This window comes from Mangifera indica, chromosome 2, assembly GCF_011075055.1.
Source record: "Mangifera indica cultivar Alphonso chromosome 2, CATAS_Mindica_2.1, whole genome shotgun sequence".
NCBI lineage: Eukaryota > Viridiplantae > Streptophyta > Magnoliopsida > Sapindales > Anacardiaceae > Mangifera > Mangifera indica.
In genome coordinates this window covers 24,166,647-24,183,303 of record NC_058138.1, presented here as the reverse complement: position 1 = coordinate 24,183,303, position 16,657 = coordinate 24,166,647, and the positions used below count along the sequence as shown (strand labels likewise).

Below are 16,657 nucleotides of genomic sequence, written 5' to 3'. Positions count from 1 at the left end.
AATTCTAAATTTCTTCCCATGAAAAGACACCAAAGTGAGAAGTGACGAAAGCAATAAAAATGGAGGTTGCTTTCACCCTTGTGTAAGATATGAGAATGGTAGGCGCCTGACTAGTGCATTATCCACAATTATATTGGAGTTCTTTTATATATAGCAGCCAACCCAGTAGCCATGCACTAACTTTAGACTCTCCAAATTCTACCCAACTATCATCCCTCAGCGTGCTTTGCAAACTTGTGTTTCAGACAGGATCCTATACTCCAATGCAAAGCTTGAAGTCGGAGTCTTCAATATATCTCATATAGTCTTTCACTATTCTTACCCACTTCAAATAATAGATGCAGCACCTTGGGTGAGTCATAGATTGACAAAACACAGAAGATGTTTGGTATATAAGTTGAAAATAATAACCAAAGATTAGTTAAATAATTTATGAATATTTTCTCAAAAAAAAAAAAGTATGATGAATAGTATAAGTTATTTCATTAAACCATGATGTTACAATGGGTCTTGGTGACAACATATCTAACACATAGCTTTATCATTAAATACTAAGTATAAACAAATTAATGCGCTATCATAATTACTCTATTACATTATAATATATTGATTTTTATTTCTGATAGGAGATTAAACCTGAAATCTTATACAAACAAATAAAAACACTTAACCTAATGGAAAACTTGCCACAAGCTAAAGCCCGAACAGATTTCAACTTTCGAAATGCTTGTATAATATTAGGTTTGAAATATTATTGGTAGGTCAAATAATGAGGAAATATTATCGTATAAATGATTTATTCCTCTGTAAAATATTCATCATGGTCAATGCATTAAAAGATTAATAATTATGACTCAAATTCTCCTTTAAAAAATACATTCCACTTAAATAAATATAAGTTCACAAATTATTCCTCACATCATGGAAATGGTATATATCTCATTCACTCTGATGGTCTCATCTTCAACCTTAAGTTATTAATAAAGAGTATCCCACATTCTCAATCTCATGCCACCTCACTTTCACATCACCATCTTCTCATTATTTCAATATTAATTTATTTTTTTCCCAATTTAGAAGGGTTGATATAAAGTTTAATTAATATCTGTGAGATCAAATTGCGGGGATGGTCCTCATGAATTGTCTATTCTCGATGCGGATGGTTCGTATCTGATTGCAATGAAAAGGAAACTTACCAGGGAGGCGACTTCGTCTTGATGCTTGAAAACTGACTTAAGAATATCCTAATTGCATTATCGGTTTTGTCATTCTTTCACTATTTTTTTTTTTTTCCCATTAAGTAAGCATCGACTTGTAGGCTAGAGTTAGGGTTGATCCAAAGTTCAATTTAATTCCTTTTTAGGCCAGGTTAAAAGGATTTTTCTCATGAATTCTCTATTTTTTACATGATTGATTTGTCTTTTAACTGGATTGGGGATAGGACTGAGTTATGAAGTTTTTACTCTCAATATGAATGATTCGTCTTTAACCAACCCAAGGAAAGGATTTAGTCTCTATGTACGAAAAATGACCATAAGAGTACCCTTTAACCACATTACCAAAAAAATTAAAGAATTTTTTTTCACTCCAAATTCAAAAATGTAATTAATTTAAGTGAAATCAAAGATGATTAATTTTTTTCCCTCCCAATTAAAAGGGTAAATCATCATCATCATCATCTAAATTATACCTTGAAATTAAGGTTTAAATAATATTATCCTCTCATGCTCCAACTCTTTCTTAATTATCTACTTGGTATTTTTTATTTGTAATTTTATATTAGCCACCAACCTATATCCAATTGCTCTTTGATTTTACAACTTAATTTTCTTTTTCAAAATTTTAATGGCTAATTATCATTATTATCTACTAGATAATATTAAAATAATCCTTCACCAACAAATAAGCAGAAATATTCTTTGAAAATGAAAATTATATTATGCCTTTCTTGTACAAGTTTTTCAATCATAAAATAATAATAATAATATCATTAAATTATTATTAATGATGTTAATCATAATTAAGCAAGCTGAGACGGCTGCTTATTTGTAAAGTTATGATCTTGATCTCGGTGGCTGCCTTGCCTTGCCTTTGCCTTCTAGTATGACTTGGCATGCATTAAGCCATTAACTAATATTATTATTATTAATATTCACCTTCATCTTCTTCTTTTCCATTAAACACAACACAGACCCTTTTTAATATTTTATTATACTAATTACCAATTACTTACTTTTAACCAACAATGAATTTCTTTGAGAGTTAAAAGAATGTAAATTTACTATTTTACCCAAACATTAATATTTTCACTTACCCTAGATTTTAATCTAAAGGTCAAACCAACTACAATCAAAAGGTTTAAATGTATATATAAACTTTTTATAAGAAAACATTTCACTTTCCCACCTTTCAAATAATCATTGGATTTTTCGGCTTATAAAAAAGTAATAAGGGTACAAACAAAACTAATTTGACATTAAATAATATAAACAAGTTAGACGTATTGATTGAATGATTTAAATCATAAAAATATGTCTTACCAATTTGTTTATATTGTTAATATCTACTAATTATATATAAAGGAGACAACAGATGAAACAAGGTTAAATATGTTAAATTTTGTCTTCGTCTTTATAAGAAAGATTATTTCATCCTCATAATAAGATAATTACAGAAAATTTATATCTCTTATCCATTACAAATATCTTCTCCTTCCCTTCATTTCTTTATGAGAAAATTTTTTCTCATAATTCTTTTGAGAAATAAAATAGACATATTTATAATAATTAAATTTTTTTTATATAATTTGGTATATAAGTTTCTAGGAGTTATGTAAGGAAAAGGACAAACAAAGAAAATAATAAATGGAAAAGAGATTTTAACATTTTTTGTCCCATTCAAGAAAAGTTGGCATAAACATTCATTTAGTGGATGGAATTATTATCCCAATTTGTATATATAATTTTACTTTTAACAACGACGACAGTGAAAAAAGTTAAAAGTAAAAAAATCAAATACTAACAAACCAAATAGTTTGTTAGCAGCCAGTATATTTTATTCTCCTGCGAAATATACATTTACTTTTTTATATTTAAAAACCTGAGATTAATCCGGGGAATGCCACGTGTGACAAAATCGACTATGGAATTGGAGTTTTACATGCACTGAAAAGCCTTATAAACAGGGCTGCCGCTGCTTCATATATAATTTCCCGTTTACACCCGTCTCTGTTTTCCCCCTGTTTTTCTCTGCTTCTTCCTCTCTTCTTCTTCTTCAATTCAACTCAGTTGAGTCATAACCTTATTTACACGGACATTAACAACATCAACAACAACAGCCATGGTGGTGCAAGGTGTTTCAGGTGAAGAAAAAGATGGATATGGACGACATGGTGATGGTGATGATGATAAATTCACAAGCTTGGCGTTTTCTTCCTCTGAAGAACTCCAACTCTATAGACATTTGGCTAACAAGAGCTTCCATAACTTACAGATGAAGTATTCTTATCATCAGGTTTTCGTCTCGAGTTTTCATGATTTTTTTCTGTGTCAGATAATGTATATTGTTTTTAATCTTTTTTAAATTTATTTTTTTGCAGATGTATGATCTTCAGAAGATTTTGAAAAATCCTGAACTTCGCTTGAAACTGACAAAGTCTGAATCTTTTATCAACTTAACACATGGTACATTCCAACCTCGACAAGAACAGATTCATTATCAAGGTCCAGGTCATGGGGCAGTTGGTAGACCAAGAAAAACTGATTTTGTTTCTCAACAAATGACCGAGAAGTTGAAAGCGTCAAACTTTTCCGCATCATTACTCAGAATCGGCAAATGGGAGGTAACATTACATACTATCATATTTTATCATCATCTCGGAAAAGATGAGAAGTTTCTTATCAAAATTTTATGCAGAGAGTCTCCATTTATGAAGGCGATTTGGTGGCCAAGTGTTACTATGCAAAGAAGAAACTTGTGTGGGAGTTTTTAGAAAGGACATTGAAGAGAAAGATTGAAATACAATGGGGTGACATCTTGGCCATCAGAGCAACTATGAATGAAAATGAGCCTGGAATTCTTGAGATTGAGGTTAAGTTTTTTATTTCTCTATTTTTAAAGTGTTAATTAATGTTAATTTTGCTTTAGTGATGGCTTTCAATTTATTGGCAGTTGAAAAACCCACCTACATTTCACCATGAGACTGATCCACAGCCAAGAAAGCATACTAATTGGAAGACAGTAGCAGATTTCACGGATGGACAAGCTCCCACGTGGAGGTTAAAAATTATATGTTTATTTTGAATGAATTGGAGCTAGTTAGCAGCTATGGTGAAACGGGTGGAGACGGCTTAGACGGATTGAAATTTCTGTTTTTTTGTTGTTGTTTTTACTGACGATGATGTTGATTTTGTTGTACTCTCAGGAGACATTACCTGAAATTTCCTCCAGGAGTTCTTGATAAACCATTTGAGAAGCTTTTACAATGTGATCACAGATTGAATGAATTAAGTCGGCAACCTTTCCCAAGTTTGAAGTCTCCTTATTTCTATCAGCAAAGTATATATGAGCCTATGGATTTAAATTTCAGCTTTCATGGACAAAGGCTTCATTTCAATCCTGCTTTGCAACTGTCCTTGTCACAACTTCAAAACACACCTTATGCTAATCAACCAGCTCCATCTTATCAGCAAATTATCACGCAGCACGAATTGGCTTCACCGGATTCAGGTACTGCTGTGTACTGATTTTGTGCACTCTAATTTTAGTATTTGTTAAGTGTACATTGACTCAATTTGTAATACAGTAATGGAGTTTGGCGAAAATCCAGGGATGGCATTCTGGGATCATGGAGTGAATGATTTTACCGATAATTTAGTTGGAAATCAAGTTCCAGGACTTACGCCTATTCCTGCAATCACACCAGCAGATGTATTATATCTGAACAACAATAACAATGATTACATTGAATCAGGCAGCAGCTGCAGGCGCAATTTCGACACTGACACTCACACATGTTTAAACCACATTGAAAAGACGTTGATGAGTGATGCACATACAGATTACACAGACCAAGAAGGGTTTAGCCAGTGTAGCCTTGAAAGTATAGCAACAATGCAGGCATTGATCAGTCAGTCTACGGATAACAACCTTGTTTGTAACACTAACAGCACAAGCAACACAATCTATGGACAAAATATGCCTGTTACTATGTACATTGATTTGCCTTCAAACGAAACAGCTGCACGCCTAATTTTTCAACCTTGGATGTCATCTCTGCTTACGGAGATTCAACAGCCGATTCCTGCAGTGATACCACCTCAAGTTACTAATGAAATTCCACTGAGTTACTATGATTGTGACACTGCCGACAATCACCACCACCACCATGGACAGAATAGCTGGCCTTGATGATGTACAATTGCAGAAAAGGTAGAATTAGAGAGTTTTAGAAAACTGTGATCTCAGTGAAGTGTAAATATTTGTCATCTATAGAATGAATCCAATCCTTTTAGTTGCTATAAATTTGTAAAGACAGTTTCTGAGAAGAGTGCCTTTAGTTTTCATCTTCTCAGAAGATTTTGAGTTTTGTAATGCAGATTAATTTAAACTTTACGGCTTAAACTATGGAAATAAAAGACATCTGCATGTTTTACTGACTGATTAATGCAGTTTCATGTTGAATGCTTAATAATGTTTCCTTTTACTCAATTTTATAACTAGTAAAACATCATTTACACGTTAAGCTTCCCAATTATGAAGAACAAGTTAGAATGGGACTTCCTTAAATTCTGAAATGGAGGTCCAAAATAAGATTGGATTCAAGTCAAACTTGAACAAAAACCAACTTGATTTTTGACTCATATCCATAACATCCAACTTGAGCTAGTAATCAATAAAATCAGATAAAAAGAAGAATTTTCAGAAAAGAAAATAGTCGGAGAAGAAGAAAAAGAATGGCAGGGCATACTCCAACACCAGCTTCAATCGCAGTTTAGCTCAACAAGAAGAAATTGCTTAAGCTTGAGTTTGGTTGAAATCCACCTCTAGTCCAAAACTTCACTTTATCCTATAATTAAGGAACCTATTTTCCACTAATCTTGAAAAACTTCAAAACACCTTATCTGATACTCTGTAAACGACATTTTGCAGAAGTAGAAACGTCTCATTAAGAACCAATCTGTTAGTTTATGTGATAATCAAGCCATGGAACAGCAACTTGATTAAATACTGATAAACTTAATAATCAGCTCCTTCTAGCTTTCACTAAAGCTACGTTTTCTTTGAGGTGAAAGTATAACTGTACACTAGACCAGAAATTGCGGAAACATATTTCATTTCATTTAAACTAAAGGGGAAAATTAAGGGCATCATTAATGTTTGAGTGAATTCAAGCTAAAACAACGTTAAAAACAGTCATCATTCAGAGTACTCATTGAAGTAAATGAAATTCATTAGTTAATAATATACAAACGTAAAACATGGAGCTTGTGCAGTGCTAATTTCCTACCCAAGTCGCCACGTTTTACTTCAAGTCTAGATGGGTCCTAATATGTGTTATATCACCCAAAAAAGGAAAAAGAACATTTTGTCAACGTAGTCTCTTGTATCTTCAAACTTGGAATGTATTAAATCCTACCATTACAACCCTGGGGATGTCAGATCCTTCGCAACTTCAGCCAACCCTCCCTCCTCATTTATCTCGATGAAACTCCTTTTCTTTGATTTAGAGTTTGAACCCTCCTTTTCATCTTCATGTTCCTTTGCTTTTCCTTTTCCTTTTTCTTTTCCTTTCTCATTCTCAGTTTCTTTATCTGGTTGGATCTTAATGCTTGGAGGAAATAATGGAGGTTCCCTGCCACTTAATCTACAAAATACCTTTTCAACAGTCTCACTAATTTCCTTTCCTAGCCCATTGCTGTCCAGAATTAACTCCCAAACTGACTTTGATGCCTTCTCAAGCACGGGAGCTCTGTGCGATAAAAAAACATAAAATGCAGTTTCAGCATGAATACATTTACTCTTGTAAATAGTATATCACATCATAGTGATAAAGAAGAAAACTGTGAATTCAGTCTTCAGAAGCACTAAAGCACAGAGCTCAGGCAAAAAAAGAACAGATAGTACTTGTACATATCCAAAACATTAACGGTTGCAAGTCAGCTATGTACCACCAAGTAAATAACAAAAATGGGAAATGCAGTGTATAGGGCCTACAAGCAGACCAGATATCTCATGATCAACCTAAACAACTGGGGTCTCTCCTACCTTCTAAATATCTGTGAAAACAATAACTAAGAAGCCATAACACATAACCCAAACAACTGGGGTCTCTCCTACCTTCTAAATATCTGTGAAAACAATAACTAAGAAGCCATAACACATAACCCAAACAAATGGGGTCTCTCCAGCCTATTAAATATTTGTTAAAACAGTCAAGCTGAAACACTTACTCAAGTTCCTGGCGAAGCGCATCAAAGAGCTCTCTTTTAGTTTGTTTTTCTGCCCCAGGGGTATTAAGAACTTTACTCTGTTCAGCCATCTTAATGGTTGTACTCTTTAGCTCTTCCTGAAGTATAAGCAAAGTAAAGATATAAGACTTCACTCTCAAGAACCAAAAGTCACGTCACTTCTATGCGAATCAAAATGCTAAAACCATCAACTTCTACAATCTTAAATTATATGTCCAACGCTCAATCTATGGTATTTTATATTTGACCATCTCACTACAGGCTACAAAACTATAACTACTAAACACATCAGAAGCTCCAAAATTTGGCATATCAAAATCTTAAAGATGTCATCAACTTGTCACTATGGAATTAAGACAACTTAAACTAAAATTGAACCAAAATATAACAACATCATAGAAAAGCTAAGTCTGGAATACAGTTCAGACAGTTATTTTCTTTCTTCTCTAGTAACACCCAAAAAAGGCCGCTAATTTTGTCCACATCAGCCATCGTATGTGCAGAAGTAGATGATTAAAGCAGAAATGGAAATACTCATCAAGTAGAAAACAAAGGGAAAAGATATAGAGGTCCAGGAGAACATGATGTTGATGTCCAAATGGCCAAGATGCACCAAGAAAGAAAATTGCTACCCAATAATTGTATATTATGAACCAAACTGCCTCGCTAATATTTAAGTTGACATTTGATCAAACATGCATGATACAACCAATTAAAACAACCATGAGGAACCGCAAGTAACTGTAACATAAAGCCCAATAATTACCAGTTAAAGGGGAAAACAACGTTTTCTTTCTGCAAAAGTCTTCATTTTTATCAAGAAAGAGCAAACTTCACATTTAAAGTTGCAATTCCTCATGTAACCAATTCAAGAAAGAAGAAAAGTCCCCAAAGATCCAAATTATTAGTCTCAGTATTCTCAAAACACACTATGAAACAAACCCACAACAGTTACAGTTCAGATAAAAGCAAGGTATCATATTACCGCAAAGTACACGAATTAGTTACATGCACACCCACAAAATCGTCTTTGCTTGCTAAAACATTGTTACATGTAACAAAACACCATTAATCGGAGCTTAAAAACCCACCATTTAAAGTTAGATAACTTATAAACCCAGGTAAGAACTGAACCCAGAACCCGCAAAAAACCACGAGTACTAACAAATTAAACAGTAAATTTTAAATAAAATATATAAAATTTTACGATAATAAAGAGAGAGAATTACATTGGCTTTGAGCTGATTAATGATCTTCAATCTAAGAGAATCAAAAGTACCATCATTCATCAGAGACTCCAAAACATCTTCTGGGCTTATAACGGAAGAAGATGAAGCCATTCTCGTCCACAAGCAAAACCTACAAAACCAAAAACAACAATTTAATATATCTCCCTGTTTACTCTACGAATGAATTAAAGACAAAAAGGATGCTGCTAAGGAAAATGCGCGAAATCCAATAAATTACGACATCAAGCGTACTATTTGAGAAATTATCACCTTTGCCGATAGTTTCGTTGATGAATCAAAAGTACCAGACAGTCCTTGTTTATTGAATTGAAGTAATGGCGATTGTCAACCGAGTCGGGTTTTTATTATGGTAGGATTCATTCCCAACGACGTCGTTTAGTATATCACTTGGTTTATTTACATTTTAGCTAATTATTTTTGAAAAATAAAATTCTTAATTAGAAAGGTGTAGGCTATTATAACTTGGCTTGCCTATGTCATACATGGGAATTGGCCTGCCTTGGTTGAAGTGTGGCAAATATAGAGTCTTTATTCTTCAACAAAGAAGTTCGGCAATATACATATAAATATAGGCGTTTACATGTGGAAGCCAATGACAGACAAACTATACCTGTTCAAAGCTACAAAGTACCCTATGAAATTTCCATAATGAAACCAGAATAAGCTGCTTCTCGTATGTATGAGAACTGAAAAAAAAAAAAAATCAGTGGCAATAAGGTACAACCAACAGCTGATCAGCATCAACTTGTGTAGATCCATCTCCCCGAAAAAGAGGTGCCAACTACGGTACAAGGAAACTTCATGCATCTACACAAATTCATCAAAATCCAATAACTTATGTCTCCAGAGAGTTCCCCACATTTGCCACTCAACCTAGGGCCAAATAATTCTTACATTCGATATATTCAAACTCTTGCATCTGTCGTCCTATGACTAAAAGAAAAGCAAAAACCCCATCTCTGAAAACTTCTTTTTTAGCAAAGATTTTAGAGAAATAAAGCAAAAAAGAAGAAGCTATTGTGGCATTTTATAACTATATAATGCTCAAAACATTACATTACAACTATGGAAAGAATGATAAACGGGTATACAAAGAAAAAACAAGGAAGTCATTATCAAATGAGTCCAAGAAAGAATTACACCTGAGAATTTGCAACATTCTAATGGGTTACGGCTTTTTGGGAGGGAAATTTGTTTGGTGCGTGTGAATATTTAATTGTCAAATGTTGAAGAGGAGAATACCACGCCGCATAACTGAAAAAAAATGAATAAACTGATGACTCTGATCAAAGTTGTGTTCTTACTATTTTGCCACTAACTGTTAAATTTCATGAAAACTTTTCTGGAATACTTTTGTCTCCACATCGCATCAAGCTCACCATTTTCATATGAATCTTTCAATATGGTTACACTATTGCAGCAATTAAAGCCCAAAACTTGATAATAAATTAATACATACGGTTTATATGGCAAACATATTACTTATGAGAAGGATTACATTTCATCCTTCTAATAAATATACAAATGCTACAGGACTGACATTGCAGCTTCCCTTGTTAAGGTACCGAAATCCCCAGAACCACTAGTTAGATTATTCCCTCTGCATTTGTTTTCACTGACCATGCAGGGTTTCACCACTATTGTTGATCTTCATCTTTATCCAAGGAAGCTGATAAATAACTCAATATGAAGCTGTCTAGGTCTCCCTCAAGTACGGAGTCAGGATCAGAAACCTCATAGCTAGTTCTGAGGTCCTTCACCATGCGGTAAGGCTGTATTAACAAACATGAAACAAATTAGAGTTTGGTTAGATTGTCAATAGAACTCCAAGATATTAAGGCTGTCAAGACGAAATGCATACATGGAGCACATAAGTTCGAATCTGATTGCCCCAGCTTATGTCAGTAAGAGACTGTGTATGTTCTGAATTCATCTGAGCCTGACGCGCAATCTCAAGCTGGTCTAATCGAGATTGAAGCACAGCCATTGCCGAAGCCTTATTTTGATGTTGTGATCTGTGTTAACACAAAATTATGACCTTGTAATTAAAAGAAAAAGACTCAGGTAATTTGTCTCTCCTTGATTAGAATTAAAAAAAGGATGATAGTCTTAAACCTCACAGAAATCACACCTTTCATTTTGGCAAGTAGCAGTGACTCCTGTAGGAATGTGAGTTATTCTCACAGCACTCTCAGTTGTGTTCACGTGTTGCCCACCAGCTCCCCCCGCACGAAATCGCTCAATTCGGAGATCAGATTCGTTAATTTGTACACGGGTAGATCCATCACCTAAGATTGGAATTACAGCAACAGCAGCAAACGATGTATGTCGCCGTTTTCCACTGTCAAAAGGTGAGATTCGCACCAACCTGTGCACTCCTACTTCTGATTTGGCATATCCAAATGCATATTCACCATCTACTTTGATTGTTGCTCGCTGAAAGAATAGAATTATCCAAGGTTAGGAATTAATGTTTGTTCCTCAAAGCTGCAAGATCTCAGAAAGTAGACAGCTTCACTATTAGCATCTACAATAGCCTTTAACAATTTATTAATAAGTGAATAGCAGCAGCACTTTCACCATTGAATGATATATTGTTGTGTGCATGTTGGGCTTCTTCACAAGCAAGAAAGTATTTTATGCTAGATTTCATTGAAATAAACAAAGGTGGATGATGGTAAGAAGGTAAACCTTGATTCCTGCAATCTCACCAGGCATTTCATCCACAAGGGTGACCCCATATCCATGCCGTTGAGCCCATGATTTATACATTTGCATGACCATTGAAGCCCAGTCCATGCTCTCAGTACCCCCAGCGCCCGCTTGAACCTATATAATGTATCATATAAAAATTTATTAATATCTATTATGGCAGGAAATTTTCATCCATCAAAATGGAGATGAAAGAAAAAATGCCTGACAATAACATGTTCTTGACCCTCCTAAACTATAGAAGAAGAGCATGGAAAGACATCTTAGTACGGAAAATTGTTTAACACAACAAAAATAAGCACTGATATACATGAAGATTACCTCTATGTAACAAGAGTAAGGATCATGCTCTCCAGATAAGAGAGCTTCAAGTTCTTTCTCCTTTGAATTTCTTCTCATCCAAAGCAAAGCTTTTAGCAATTCCTGCAGCGAGAAGAAGAAAGATTTTATTAAAATAGATTATTCTTAAAAGGCACAATGCAACCTGTGGCTTCAATCTCAAGCAATTTTAGTAGCATAGCACTTATCTGCCATATCTTGTTTGCTTATTTAAAATGTAACACACTAGTTTGCTTCTTTCTTTACTAATATAAGGCCACTTTTCAAAATAGAATTATTAACTACTTCGTCCAGAAAGGCCACTCACTACATTGTTTCAATACCATTAAAAAACCAATGGCTACCTCAAAATGCCAGAAAGCCACAAAATGAATCTAGAACTATCAGAAAATATATGTCACATGGTTGTTAATTTCTATGAGATACAAGAAATTGATCTTCAAACAAAACAAGTACATGCCTAGAATAGGAAGTAGGAGCCCACCGATTCCAGCTCCGCGTCATTCTCATCCCGAGCAAGCTTGATCATGTCAATATGCTCAAGTAATTCTTGTTCAAATGCCTTCACTTCTTTCATTTTACCCATTAGTGAACCATGCTCACGACTTACCTTTCCAGCATGTACAGGTTCGTCCCAAAGGTTCGGCTTATTAAGCTCAGCAGATAACAGATTCAACCTAACCATCAATTTCTTCCACTGCAATTATGAATAACAAAAATTACGCTTCACATAGTTCAACAATGGTCAAATAGATAACCAAAACCTTACTGTCATTCTAATACAACAAATATAAATTTGCTCCATTCCAAAACACCCACTAACCGTGATAAACTATAATTTAACTTAAATTACACAATTGAAGCCAGGATTTTTTTTTTTTTTTTAAAAACCTCAAATTATACCTGTAACCGTTTCTTGATAACTTGAATGGATTGAGCAATAGCAGCAGCATGACTCCTCCAGTCACTCTCCCTTTCATCAAGAATTGTCCATTGATTAGCCACAATACCATCTACAGTTAGCCCATCAGATGTTGAAAGTTCAACTGCAGCCTGTGTAGCAAAACACCTAAACCCAGATGGAGTTTTTAGAATATTTTGCCTCAAAATACAAAACCCAGATGCCAAAGTCATATCCTGTAAGTTCCTAAACTCAAACGGGTATGCTTTGGCAAGATTTTGGTTAGACCCAGATGGGTTTTTCGTGAATTTAGTAAAAAACAAAGAGAACCCAGAAGGCAAACGCGAATGAATTTGATCAGAGTCAATGCGATTGTGAAACTGTGTTGAGCCGAGCGTTGGAGTTGTGGTTCTAGTGTTCTGACAGATAAGTGATGAGCAACCGCGTGATCTTTTAAATAAAAAAGATGACATTTTTTTGACGTGACGATCCAAAAAAAGTGATTTTTAAGTTCTGCAGACTGAGTTTTTCGGAGGGTTTAACAGAGCATCAACAGGTATAGGAGCTCAAAGCGAGAGATGTGCGTTGTCAATGAAACGACATCGTTTTTACCGAGCATGAAATAGATAATTTGGAACTCCTCCCTAGTTTTGTTGAAATCTAATGGATCCCCGAGGTTTTAAAAATTCACTTACTGAATTATTTACAAAAGTTTTGGGAATTATACGGCCTCCTTTTTCTTGGTAAGGGGTTGGCATTTAGTTTTTTGTTTTCTAATACTAATTAGTGGGGTTTAAATTTAATTTGAAAATAATTTAATTTTATATTTAATTTAAATTTAAATATTTAGATTAGTTTAATTTTCATATTTTAAATTTCAATAGGTTAAAAAGTTTAAATTTATCTTTTTTGAAGTATGATAAATAATTCTTGCACTGATCCTATAACTAGTGGATTTTCACAATTGTTCATATAATTTTTCAACAATAAAATTATATATATATACACAGATATATATTATTATGTAATTGAATAATTTTAAATTAATAATCAAATTATATTTAATCATATTATAAAATATTTATATTTATTTATTTATATATTAAATATATATACAAGAAATATTATTCATTCCTTAATATACTTTTCATACCATCTAATTGAAGTTAAAAAAAAAACAAAGAGGTGTTTATGTCAGCCTTTTTAACAAGAGGGAGGAGGCGCTTTATAAATTTGCCATGTAAACTCAATATACATGGACGATTTAGCACGTATAAGTTCTAAAATATCCCTCAACTACTTTAAACTTGCAGAAATGCCCCTCCTGGAAGGCCCTTCGTTACTTCATTCAACACTCTTCTTGGCTCCAAAACCCTTCTTCACCAAATTCTCCAAAATATTCATCTCCGTAAGCAACATGTCTAACCCAACCGAACCCACTTCCGAAACTGTCCCTCAAACCACACAGAATTACCCCACACCCCTCTCCCCTCCCTTGCCTTCCATATCAAAGGACATAGAGCTCACAAGAGCCATGTCTGCCTCTTCGAAATCAAGCCTTTTTAAGTTATTAAGAAGTGATGTGTTGTATGAAGACGAGTGGCTCATTGCTGTCAACAAGCCTCAAGGGGTTTATTGTGAGAGTGTTTTGGCTTCTGTTCCCTGTCTTCTTGCTGATAACTCGCCGTCGGGTCAACGCAGTGCAGGTCTTTTTTATTCTTAATTGGCATTGTTTATTTTTTCTGTGAAAAGTAAAGTTTTGAATTTTATAGGTAAATTTTGGATCTTTAGGATGCTTGTCTTGTTGCCAAAAATATGTGGAATAAACTGTGAAAAATGTTGAAATGTAGATAAAGTTTGGCACAGAATTGAAGCATGAGTCTGAAACACCGAGTAAGGAAGAGTTAATTGCTTTAAGTTTTGTTGTCAAAGCTTCTCTGATAGCTAAATTAAGGTTTATGAAATTTACTGCCCAAATCAAAGGCATAAGTTCACTTCACTAGTTGTAAAAAATCAAGCACAACTGCAATTATGCTTGATTTTTCATGTTTCTATGTGATTGCTTATATATGAGTTTAGTTACATTCATGTAACGTTTTTCCCAGCACTGAACCAAGTCAAAAGCGATTATGAGAAATTATTTAGGAGTTCGGATACTTTTACTCACTCTGTACAAAGTTTTCGCTGTGACTGTCTCATGGGCTTGATTGGGTTCTACAATTGATAAATTTCATTTGTTCAGTTTATCCCAAAATGAACCAAAACACTGAGTAGTTTCTCTAATGTGGAGTTCAATCATATTTCTTTATTGAGCATTGAACAGTGATAAACTTTTTCATTGTAGTGACTGAAGCCAAACCTCCAGAGCTCCATCTTGCCAATCGCCTTGACCGTGACACAAGTGGTGTAATGATCATTACCAAGTCCCACAAAGTAGCAGCTAAGCTTGTGAAGGCATTTACTGATCATAAGGTGAGTAAAACTTATATTGCTCTCTGCATTGGTATTGCTCCAAAATGGGATAGAGTCACCCTTAAATCAGGCCATGGTCGGTCAAAGTTTGGAGCCTGGCGTGTGTATGCTGCATCAGATGTAGGTCGGACTCTACCTGGTGGATCTGTAGTCAGGGAAATGGTTACTTCCTTCGAAGTGTTATCAGTAAACAGACAGGGGAGCTACAGAGAGCTATCTGAATTTCAAAAAGATGGAGCAAATGTTATAATTGTTGAAAAAAAGGCCAAGATAGATGGTGATGCAAAGAAGGATGAGATCTTGGTTAGAGCATTTCCTCAGAGTGGAAGAACACATCAAATCCGCTTGCATTGTCAGTATCTTGGTATTTCAATTAGAGGGGATGTGAAATATGAAGGCGTCTATCGGTGGAATGGGAGGACTTATGAGGGCCATGAACTTCATGCGGAGAGCTTGTCTTTTGAGCATCCAGTCACTGGTTCTCCTATAATGTTACGAGCACCTCTACCTTGTTGGGCTAGCCAAGCATTGCATTCATCTTAATGTCATGCCTTCCACTCTATTCATTCTTTAATATTCAGGCTTCCAAAGATCTACTAATGATATTTAAAGGTGCTATGATACCTGCTCTCTTTTGAGGGTAAAATCATTTTTAAATGAATCAATGAAGGGATTACTGTTAAAGAACAGGAAATAAGCTCCACAGAAAGGTCCTTTGACTAAATGACATGGCCAGTAACATGATTCTTCTTGATCTGACAAGTGTGCTGCTGCAGATTTATGGCACTTTAGCAAAGCAGCCAATGGTAAGAAATTGCTGGAGTTGTAGCATATGCCTCAGTTGCAATTGCAACCTCTTCATCAACTGAAATCCTATGCCTACAGCAGTGAGAAAAAGGTTGAAATCATCGGCTGCCTGTGTGCTTTTTTTTCAATACAAACATGGTTGGAATGGTTCTGAAATTCATCAAAACCTTATTTTAGCTTGGCGATTGTCAAACCCTGCTAAAAAAGGATAAAAACTTCTTTTTACGTTATGTAAAATTCTGATAGAAGCGTCCTTTTTAGGGGATGTTTGTCACAAATTCTAAAATCATTCAAGCCTGTGTATTTAACCCAAAACATAGGAATTATCTTTAAAAAATAAAATGATAGTGAACATCTTTCCTCTATGTTCTTTATGTGCACCAAATTAGCTTTAGGAAGCACCAGATTATAGTACTTCACAATGTAAAGTATGGTGTCAAATTATAACCGGATAATAACTTTAGAGAATAGATGCTTGGCCAACCAAGGTATGTGTTTATACGTTATGTACGCTAAAGTGGTGTGTCATGATTGGACAAATACGCATAGGTTTCTGTGCTATCCAATCACAACACGACACATGTGCGAATCAACTTGGCATGCATGATTGGACAGAAATGCATAGATCCAATCTATTGAAGAGATTTCTGAGTTACCAATTGTAATTGACATTATTTGTTGGAAACTTTAAGAGTTTCAAATAATAT

General features: G+C 34.5%; 4 protein-coding genes across 5 annotated transcripts; 2 read left to right on the top strand and 2 right to left on the bottom strand.

Moving 5' to 3' along the window:
• Positions 1-3,226: 3,226 nt before the first annotated feature.
• LOC123209177 lies at positions 3,227-5,744 on the top strand. Of its 2 annotated transcripts, XM_044626998.1 has the most exons (5): positions 3,227-3,513; positions 3,599-3,841; positions 3,916-4,089; positions 4,171-4,728; positions 4,805-5,744. In XM_044626998.1, exons 1-4 carry the CDS (start codon positions 3,340-3,342, stop codon positions 4,300-4,302), a joined length of 723 nt encoding a protein of 240 aa, XP_044482933.1. In that variant the 5' UTR covers positions 3,227-3,339; the 3' UTR covers positions 4,303-4,728; positions 4,805-5,744. The 2 variants fall into 2 exon arrangements, with proteins under 2 accessions (XP_044482933.1, XP_044482932.1); XM_044626997.1 differs by lacking the exons at positions 3,227-3,513; positions 3,599-3,841; positions 3,916-4,089 and having other exon boundaries at positions 4,319-4,728.
• A 573-nt stretch (positions 5,745-6,317) lies between these two features.
• On the bottom strand, positions 6,318-9,122 carry LOC123209178. Its single transcript, XM_044626999.1, has 4 exons — positions 8,969-9,122; positions 8,699-8,828; positions 7,452-7,567; positions 6,318-6,970 (listed from the first exon to the last, which is right to left on the bottom strand). Exons 2-4 carry the CDS (start codon positions 8,807-8,809, stop codon positions 6,640-6,642), a joined length of 558 nt encoding a protein of 185 aa, XP_044482934.1. The 5' UTR covers positions 8,810-8,828; positions 8,969-9,122; the 3' UTR covers positions 6,318-6,639.
• A 1,000-nt stretch (positions 9,123-10,122) lies between these two features.
• Positions 10,123-13,299, bottom strand: LOC123209176 (peptide chain release factor PrfB2, chloroplastic). Its single transcript, XM_044626996.1, has 7 exons — positions 12,674-13,299; positions 12,255-12,467; positions 11,753-11,854; positions 11,411-11,548; positions 10,851-11,155; positions 10,581-10,734; positions 10,123-10,491 (listed from the first exon to the last, which is right to left on the bottom strand). Exons 1-7 carry the CDS (start codon positions 13,142-13,144, stop codon positions 10,357-10,359), a joined length of 1,518 nt encoding a protein of 505 aa, XP_044482931.1. The 5' UTR covers positions 13,145-13,299; the 3' UTR covers positions 10,123-10,356.
• Positions 13,300-13,907: 608 nt separating this feature from the next.
• On the top strand, positions 13,908-16,315 carry LOC123209175 (RNA pseudouridine synthase 1). Its single transcript, XM_044626995.1, has 2 exons — positions 13,908-14,377; positions 15,016-16,315. Exons 1-2 carry the CDS (start codon positions 13,927-13,929, stop codon positions 15,684-15,686), a joined length of 1,122 nt encoding a protein of 373 aa, XP_044482930.1. The 5' UTR covers positions 13,908-13,926; the 3' UTR covers positions 15,687-16,315.
• Positions 16,316-16,657: the final 342 nt, after the last annotated feature.

Bases quoted from the DNA above. Each gene is read 5' to 3' on its own strand.
- LOC123209175 (XM_044626995.1), top strand. From the start codon at position 13,927: ATGGACGATTTAGCACGTATAAGTTCTAAAATATCCCTCAACTACTTT. The intron at 14,378-15,015 runs GTCTTTTTTATT...TTTTCATTGTAG, and splicing joins GTCGGGTCAACGCAGTGCAG to TGACTGAAGCCAAACCTCCA.
- LOC123209176 (XM_044626996.1), bottom strand. From the start codon at position 13,144: ATGTCATCTTTTTTATTTAAAAGATCACGCGGTTGCTCATCACTTATC. The intron at 12,468-12,673 runs GTATAATTTGAG...TCATAATTGCAG, and splicing joins TTATCAAGAAACGGTTACAG to TGGAAGAAATTGATGGTTAG. The intron at 10,492-10,580 runs GTATGCATTTCG...TTGTTAATACAG, and splicing joins TTCGAACTTATGTGCTCCAT to CCTTACCGCATGGTGAAGGA.
- LOC123209178 (XM_044626999.1), bottom strand. From the start codon at position 8,809: ATGGCTTCATCTTCTTCCGTTATAAGCCCAGAAGATGTTTTGGAGTCT. The intron at 7,568-8,698 runs GTAATTCTCTCT...CTTATACTTCAG, and splicing joins TTAATCAGCTCAAAGCCAAT to GAAGAGCTAAAGAGTACAAC. The intron at 6,971-7,451 runs GTAAGTGTTTCA...TTTATCGCACAG, and splicing joins GCGCTTCGCCAGGAACTTGA to AGCTCCCGTGCTTGAGAAGG.
- LOC123209177 (XM_044626997.1), top strand. From the start codon at position 4,572: ATGGATTTAAATTTCAGCTTTCATGGACAAAGGCTTCATTTCAATCCT. The intron at 4,729-4,804 runs GTACTGCTGTGT...TTTGTAATACAG, and splicing joins ATTGGCTTCACCGGATTCAG to TAATGGAGTTTGGCGAAAAT.